The sequence below is a fragment of the Cricetulus griseus genome (genome assembly GCF_003668045.3).
Source record: "Cricetulus griseus strain 17A/GY chromosome 1 unlocalized genomic scaffold, alternate assembly CriGri-PICRH-1.0 chr1_1, whole genome shotgun sequence".
NCBI classification, from domain to species: domain Eukaryota; kingdom Metazoa; phylum Chordata; class Mammalia; order Rodentia; family Cricetidae; genus Cricetulus; species Cricetulus griseus.
The window spans coordinates 196,891,753-196,900,510 of NW_023276807.1; the positions used below are offsets into that span (position 1 = coordinate 196,891,753).

The 8,758-nt window shown below is 49.6% G+C and overlaps 1 protein-coding gene across 3 annotated transcripts in view; it reads left to right on the plus strand.

Annotated features, from left to right (window-relative positions):
- The window catches only part of Dlg5 (discs large MAGUK scaffold protein 5), a 116,759-nt gene extending 108,443 nt beyond the window's left edge, over positions 1–8,316 (plus strand). For all 3 annotated transcript variants that reach the window (XM_027387495.2, XM_027387496.2, XM_027387497.2), the window contains 5 exons: positions 2,737–2,880; positions 3,124–3,251; positions 4,659–4,768; positions 5,276–5,385; positions 6,590–8,316. In XM_027387495.2, coding sequence (XP_027243296.1) covers positions 2,737–2,880; positions 3,124–3,251; positions 4,659–4,768; positions 5,276–5,385; positions 6,590–6,693 — 596 coding nt within the window. In that variant the 3' untranslated portion in view covers positions 6,694–8,316. The remainder of the gene's footprint in view (positions 1–2,736; positions 2,881–3,123; positions 3,252–4,658; positions 4,769–5,275; positions 5,386–6,589) is intronic.
- Positions 8,317–8,758: the final 442 nt, after the last annotated feature.

Below are 8,758 nucleotides of genomic sequence, written 5' to 3' on the forward strand. Positions count from 1 at the left end.
GATGCTTCCCACTGACCTTTGCCCTGCTCACTGTCCAGCTCTTCTTTGGTGTCCAGTGTCTTAATTTCAGAAACTGCCTTATCTAGTGCCAGAGTTTCCATCTGATGTTTGTAATAGGCTTTCATTCTCCGCCAAGACTTCCCAGATCTTGTCTGTTATTAAAGTCTCAGCAACTGTGAGGACTATCCGGCAGCTGCTCCGTCTGGCCATCTCTGAGTTGTGTTTGCTCTGCTCTGTCTGCTCCATAAACATGCCTGGAGCTTGCCAGTTAAAATGTCAACAAGAGGAAATGTTAAGGCTGAGAGTGAAGTTCCAGTGCCTCGGGAGCCAGCACCAGTGGCCACCTGGGTCCAAGGGGAGGCTGAGCTAACCTCGACTGTGCTGCGTGAAATTCACCCTGACTGATAGATAGAACTGGCATCTGGGTCTCAGCTCCACGGGGCCTCCTTCCTATGGCAGACTTTCTCTTCTTCACACAAAAGTCAGTGGAATCCTTTGCTCTGTGGTTTTATGTTTTTTCTTTCACATTTAGCTTCTTGTTCCTCAGAGCTTTGGAATTTGGCAAGGGTTACAGGGGAAGTCTCTGATTCAGACTTAGTTCTTTTTCTCTGTATTTATTTGCTTGTGAGTGGAGACATACATACATACATACATACATCTCACATGTGTGTGTTTATGGTTGAATATGCACTCAAAGAGGCCAGAGGAGGACTCTGCTTTATTTCTTTGAGACAGAGTCTCTCACTTAATCAGGAACTAGGCTGGCAGCCAGGAATCACTCATATCTCTGTCCTCACATTGCTGGGGTCACAGCCAGGTGGCCATGCCTGGCCTTTTACATGGGTGCTAGGGATTTGAGCTCTGAGCCATGTCTCCAGCTTCCTAGGCATAGCTTTTGCCTCATCCCTTCCCACTCCATTTTTGGCTCTTTAGTTTGTGGCTGCTGTGACTGCCCTAAAACTCCATTTTTGTCCCACTTGCTATTGGGTATTTTCTGCACACTCTGCCTGAGTCCCCAGTGTCTTGACAGCAGTTCTCTGCCCACGTTTACATTTTACCTGTGCATGGAATATTGCAGAGTCCTCAGTAGAGGAGCATGGATTCCTGTGATGTGGTCTAGAAACAATCTGAGGGGAAGGTGGAGCTACAAACCATTCATAGTGTCATGTCGTTTTTGTTGAATGTAACACCTCCCACACACATACATGTTATTTTCTTGTTTTGTTTGTTTTTGTTTGTTTGTTTTTTTTGTCAGCCCATAAAAATCAGCTTATAGTTAATAAGAGTTATGTGGAAAAGACACACACTTCCAGATCAGAATAAAGGCTGCATCTAAGGAGGTTAGTGTGGAGGGGTCAACGATATTGGCTGTATCTGTCTTTTAATTTTTTAAAAGAGAAAGTACGTGGGCATTTCAAGGCCATGAATGTAGACCACAGACCAGCTGGTCTCCTGGTTAGGAAGTACCGTATAGAAACTTGTGTAATCAACCTTTAAATACAAGCACACAGGCGTATGATGAGTGTTATAAGGCAGGACTGTACTGTTCTTTGTTTTGCCTCTGGGGTTAGTCTCGGCAGAGCATGGGTGTTTGTGCTTTCAGGTAAGTGTGCCACAGTCTTCTGTCTGTAGCACCTCCACAAAAGTGTGCAGACTCCACAGAATCCCTCCCTTCCAGCATCTGCCTGCCACAGTCACCTTAAGCCCTCTTCCAGCCCGTTCCCTCCTCCCATTTTAGACTGGTCACTCATCCAGTTTGAGGAAGCTCACCCCAGCACTCCTCTCTTTCAGTCTCATACCTGGATTCCCAATTTTGATTTGTCTGGCTGTCTTGCTCCCTTGGGGCCCCAGTTAGTGTGAGACTGGATGTGTTGTATCTTGTGTTTCTGAGAAGCCAGCACATACCAATCAAGGAGTTTCTAGGAAGGCAGTTGCCTGCTACCTTCCTGACCATCTCTTCCTGGAAGAACTTTGTGCACTTGGTGGGGGAGTTCACTTAGCTTGTTAACTAGGAAAGTGGCCTGATCACTAGAGCTAAGCTAGAGAGCAGCAGCTGAAGCCTCACAGGGAGCTCATCTGTGTGTCACACAGTCTGAGACAGTGGGCAGCCCAGGGGAAGTGGCCCTGTGTTGAAAACTCAGGTTCCTTCAGTCTTCTGTCTCAGGCAGTTCCTAAGGATTGTTACCATCTGTATGGGCAGAGCTGGCTCACAGCACCATCTTTCTGGTCCATGGGCAGAGGCTAAAGAGTAACTGCATCACCTCTATCTTCATGCCCAGGTATGGGTCATATAACCATACCTGTGGAGGAGGCTATGGCTTCCAAACCTTGGAGCCACATCTCTAGTGAGCAGAGAAAGACGTGAGTGTGGGTGCAGTGGGCGTAGGATAACTGAGGAAGACCTGGAGTAGAACAAAGAGTAAGATGATTGGACATCCATTGTCCCCAGTGTCCTCAGTGGCAGAAGGACTTTTGCAGTCTCCTAAGTGACTTCATTAGTGATTGTGCCCTGGTGTGCCTGAGATGTGAGGCTGGTCCTGATAAAACTAGCACCTGATTTAAACCCGGTCACCTCGCTGGCCTGGTTTTGTGAGACAAAGAAGACAGGCCTGTCCAGGTAACAAAGGTCAGGGTAGGCCTATCTAGGTGAGTAAGGCTGGAGCCATGGCTGTCCCAGCTCTGCTTTCTTCCTCTGTCCAGGCTGGGCCCATGACCCTGCTCCCTCTTGTCTCTTAGATTCAGTGAGCCTGGCCTATCAGCGGGTCCAGAAGGTGGACTGTACCTCTCTGCGGCCTGTCCTTATCTTGGGGCCTTTACTGGATGTGGTGAAAGAGATGCTGGTAAATGAAGCACCTGGCAAGTTCTGCAGATGCCCGCTTGGTAAGGGGTGTCCCTGTGCCGACTAGGTTGTGTCTGTCCTTGTTCACCTACCTTTCTGGCCATGCAGAGTAATTGGTATACAGAGTCTAAGGGTCCTGCTGATGCAGGGAGACCCACCTGTGGCCCTCCATTCTCTCCAGGAGAGCAGAGAGTAGTGTGGGGCTCCATGAGGCTTATCAGTATTGCTCTCTGCATGGGGGACCTTTACACCCAGCACCTTGACTTCTGCATCTTACCATACAGAGGTGATGAAGGCTTCCCAACAAGCCATTGAGCGGGGTGTCAAAGACTGCCTGTTTGTGGACTACAAGCGGAGGAGTGGCCATTTTGATGTTACCACCGTGGCTTCAATAAAGGAGATCACAGAAAAGGTACTTAGGGCTTTGACCCAAGGGCTGGGCTCCTCTTCTATCTGGGACCCTCTGCCCTGATTCTTACGCCTCAGCCACTGAGACCTCCTGCCCTTGGTCTCATCCTCCTGGATACTATGAGTCTCTGACTTCACTACTAGCACACAGATTCATGGGAGGGACATAGGAGTCACTGGCACTTTGGGTACCTGCATCCTCTGCTCTCTGAAGGGCACTGAGGTGAGAGCTTTGAACTCTGGAGAGGCCATCTTCTAGACCATTCTGGGATGGGTCCCTGAACACATGGATCACATGGATATAGAAAGCCACCTGCCAGGTCTCTGACTCCATAAAGGCCAAGAGTGTTTCTTGGTGCTTTTGACATCCTGGGGTCCATTTGCCAAGGAGTGGGTTAGCTGCAAGGTGTGCTAGGGAAGTAGCCAGTCTTAGCTGCTCCTCAGTCTCTGGCCTCTGGCCTCTAGTATTCTCTAGTCACTTCTCTTGGCTACAGTTTCCTCTTCTACTAGACAATTCAAGCTGCTCACAGTTGAAAATGCTTATTTTTTGATGGTGGGGGATAAGCTTCAGTTAGGAAACACATCCGAGAGAGCTGCACACAGGGTGCCTGTGATCTTTCTTAGGCTGACTCCCTTCCTGGAGGCTGAGGGACTCATGGGGTCTATTTCTGTCATAGCATGCAAAGCTTGTATGCCCCACCCCATGAATCCCAAAGTCTCCAGTCTTGTTCAGTGTAGCAGATTAGTTAGGGTTTCTATTGTTGCAATGAAACACCATAACCTAAAAGCAAACTGGGGAGGAAAGGGTTTATTTGGCTTACTTCCACATTGCTGTTCATCACCAAAGGATGTCAGGACAGGAACTCAAACAGGGCAGGATCCTGGATGCAGAGGCCATGGAGGGGATTTGCTTACTGGCTTGCTCCCCATGACTTACTCAGACCACCACCTTCTTATAGAATCCAGGACCAACAGCCCAGGGATGGCACCACCCACATGGGCTGGGCCCTCCCGAATTGATCGCTAAACGAGAAAATGCCTTACAGCTGGATATCATGGAGGCATTTCCTCAACTGAGGCTCCTTACTTTCTGATGACTCTGGCTTGTATCAAGTTGACACACAAAACCAGTCAGTATAGTCCCCATGTTGAGGTGTGGCTTCCTGGCCAGTTCCCACTCTCACCTCAGCAGCTACGGGGGGGGGGGGGTAGGGGAAGGAGGGAGATAGCCACCAGTGAAGTCTCCTTTCCTGTCTTAAGTGGGCTGCCAGAAGTCCTGCTTCTGCTGCCTGGTGTTTGGAGTGTGGGGGAAGGTAGAATTGTGGGGGGCAAGGGTGAGTCCTTGCGGGGTAGGCAGAAGATGTATCCTTTCATCTGCCCTACATATTCACACTACGCCATTGTCCCTCAGAACCGGCACTGTCTCCTGGACATCGCCCCACACGCCATCGAGAGGCTGCATCATATGCACATCTACCCCATTGTCATCTTCATCCGCTACAAGAGCGCCAAGCACATCAAGTGGGTGTCTGGCCCCATTGGGTTCCTGCTGGGGTTGGGTCTGGGGCTGGAACAATACTATCCCCCTCTGACCCTGGGCATGTATGCAGAGGCAACGTTAGCCAAGCTTAGCACCTCCTCCTTATTTGGGCACAAGCGCACTTCTAGAGAACCGCTGGCTTTGTCTGCAGAGCTCCCTTCCGCCCATCCCCTTTCCCCTAGGGGAACAGGGTAGTCTAAGTCCAGTTCAGCCGCACTCACTGAGGCTCCTTCTCCACTTGGTTTTTCTGTGCTGTTGAGCTCCTGGTGCCTGTGTGTCTTCTGGCTTTGTCCATGTCCTGGGGTGCTGAGATGCCCACAGTTTCCCCATACAGCCTAGAGGCTACTAATTTATGGGAAAGTACCCTAGATCCTCTGTCCTAGCCCAACCCTGTCATCCTGGATGTCCCTGACACCCTGGACCAAGGAAGGAAGAGGGGACCCAGGGATAGGTTTAAGACTCATCTAGTTCCCTGGCTGCCCCTACAGGGAGCAGAGAGACCCTGTCTACTTGAGGGACAAAGTGACGCAGAGGCATTCCAAAGAGCAATTTGAGACGGCACAGAAGATCGATCAAGAGTACAGCAGGTACTTCACAGGTAAGTGGGTGTGGGCTCAGCCAGAAGTAGAGAATTTCCTCTGGTGACAGTCCTAGGAATGACAGCAGCCCAACTTTCCTAGACAGACTAGGCTGAGCTGCCACCTACCCTTTGTTACATAGACATTTGGCCCACAGGTCCAGGCCAATATCCAAGCTGTGCCAGGTGAAGCGTTATGCTCACTGGCCTTTGGGCATGGTCTAGCCAGCATGCAATAGGAGCTATCACAGCACAAACAACCAGCAGCATAACCGTGGTGACCTCCAGATAGGTTGGGAACCCCAAGAACCCAAGTGAGCCCCAGTGTAGACAGCTGTCTACCCTGAGTGCTGCTCAGGCCCAGTCTTGTGGGGGAGTGAGGGGCTTAGGTGGGTTGCTAGTCTCGGCTTCTCAGCCAGATGAGACCTGTGGATGCAGATTTGCAGCTTCCCCACCTCTATTGGGTAAAGTCATCCATTTGTAGGAGCTAGTGGGGTCATTTTAGCACATCACAGAAAGGGTTAGGACCAGCCTGGTCTCATTTTCACTTCCACTTTATCACAGACCAGTAGACCAATAGAAAAAAGAAAATGTTAAAAACTGCTGGGCAGTGGTGGTGCACGCCTTTAATCCCAGCACTCGGGAGGCAGAGGCAGGAGGATCTCTGTGAGTTTGAGGCCAGCCTGATCTACCAGAGTGAGTTCCAGGACAGGCTCCAAAGCTACACAGAGAAGCCCTGTCTAGAAAAACAAAAACCAAAATGCTGAAACTTAAATATATATTTTTAAAAATTAGGTTAAACAGAAATAAAATTACATAAACTTCATTACTTTCTGAATGTACCTGGTCCTCTGGGGGTGTGCTCAGCCCACTGTGCCCTGGAGTAGCACTAGCCTACCAACATGGGCACTAGTCCTTCCATAACTCCTGCGTATCCCCTGCAGAGCTGCTGCCCGTGCTGCCATCCTAACATGCCCACAGGCTGCCTCTCTTTATGCTGCCTAGTTGTCATTCCCCCTCCCCAGTAGAGGGCAGGCCAATCCCCCACCCCCACCCCCACCCCAAGTCATTGTGGTGGGCAGTTTGTGAGCAGTCAACTTCCCCAGGGGGAGGTTTTCTCCTTTGCCCAGTTTCCTACAGACAAGCAAACTGTTCACTTCCCTTACTGGGTGGGAATGTCTTACTTGGAGCTGATCTAGCCTATGTCTGGTGGGCTTTTCTGCAGGGGTTGTTCAAGGTGGAGCCCTGACGGGCATTTGCACTCAGATCCTGGCAATGGTCAATCAAGAACAAAGTAAAGTCCTGTGGATCCCTGCTTGCCCACCCTAGCAGAAAGCTGTGCCAGAGGCACCTCCATGACCAGATGGTGGGGACAGCTGGCTGGCTCTTTTGCAGCCCCTAGAGGTCTGTCTGTCTATGGACCTGGAACCAGGACTCCAGGAACACCTCCTTTGTAGACGGAGAGCCCCCAAGATTTGGGCCCAGCTGGTGGATGGCACCACTCACATGTCCACTTGGAAGCAAAAAAGCAGAAACACAAAAGACTTGATCCTCCCATAGCCAGCCAAGCAGAGGTGCTGTGCCCAGGACCTTGCTAATCACAAGTTTACAAGCCTTTTCTAAGTATTTGGTTGTTTATGTTTACTTGAATGGCTCCATTTCGGTGCCCAGCCCCTGATCCCACCCCCTCTGTCACTCCCTGTTGGTTTGATGTTCCTGTCTCTTGGGCAGGACAATTGGAACCTCGTTTGGGGGGAGCTGCTTTGTTACAGGAAGTTTCTGTCAGTGGGACCAGAGCTTTGATAGACTTCCTGCTCCTTGGTGGCCCCTCTCCTGGAAGACATCACAACTGCAGGTGCTCACACCACTGTTGGTAGCAGAACCAGTGCCCTGGTGGGGCCCACTTGCCATTGCAGCATGCTCCTCCCGTACACGGAAGGCAGCTTTGGCATTCTTGCAGCTTCACCTCTTGGCCTTTCTATTGCCTCCCTGGCCCCTTGTTTCTTCTCCAGCTGCATTTATATTTAAGCATCATGTCTAGTCCATCAGAGCTTCGTGGTTCCTCAGTGTTTCGGTTGGGTCCTCAGCAGGAGGCATGGGCATGCCATTCGTTCCTGTAGACTCTGAGATGCCCAGCAGCCTTTGTCAGTACAAGGTGGCAGGGTAACCCTAACACTGGCACAGGTGTTTCAGCTCTTTCTGGCATGAAACTATTCATGTCACAGACTTTGAAATAAGAGCTTGTAGTGGATGTAATGGTTAGACTCGTCTATTGAAAATCTAAGAAGAAAATCTAGGCGGTTTTTTCATCTTGGTTGCAACAACATTCTCAGCCTGACTCCACGAAGACATCTCCATTCTTTGTTGGGTATCTTTTCTTTTTAAAAACAAAAAAAACCAATCCCCCCACCCCACCCCCACCACACTTCTGATGCCAGATCTGCTAAAGAGCTGATGCGGTGTCCCTTCTTCAACTGTGTGTCCTATTAATAGGTACTGTATTGGGTTCTGTGTGTCATTGGGGTAGGACCTATATTTTAATACTGTTCCTAACATTTCATTTTATTAGTAAGAAATCTCTGATTTCATTTTATTCTTTGTAATTCTAGACATTAGATTGTAGTTTAGCCATTATTGAAAATTTTTTTAAAAGGGATATATTTTCTTGCACAGCTGTTTAAAAAGAGAACGAGAGTTGCAGTCAAGGCTGTTCTGTGCCTTACAGGCACACCTTTTCTAGCTCAGACAACTGAGAGACGCTGCTGACCACTTTCAAGGTCTTACTTGCACAGTTGCGGGACAAGGACTATTTCCCTGGTCATAGGGCCCTGTTCCGACGTCAGTGGATAGGCAGGTATGGATCTGACAGGTGGGACATGCTGTACTAAAATGTTACTTTGTATCAAAAATAAAACAGACTTCAGTACAACAAATAAAGGTCAGTTTGTGTAACCTGTGTGTGAAATACTGGTGGATGGTGGTGGATACCCCTGTTCAAACTATGTGCAGACCTGCCCCCTTCCTTTCCTCCAAAAGCAGGCCTGTGCTGCTCCTGTGAATGGAGCCTGTGTAGCTCCTCTCCACTGGGACCCATGAAGTGCTGGAGCCTGCAGTCCTCTGGCCGATGAATTGAGGTTCATTGACAAGCAGTAGTCCATTACCTGGTACATCCACCTCTACCTGATTCTTGTTATGCCCTGCTGTCTGTCATCTGCCAAGTTGTGCTTCGGACCAGGGTCACAGCTCTCAGGTCCTAGTGCTCAGGCCTCCAGGTGTGAAGCTGTGCCTCCGGAAGCCAAGAGGACCAAACTGATCATTTTGGAAAGAACTCAGAGTGTCCATGTTGGGTGTGTTATATGAAGCCTCAGGTTGTAAGTGCCCTACCTAGCTTGGG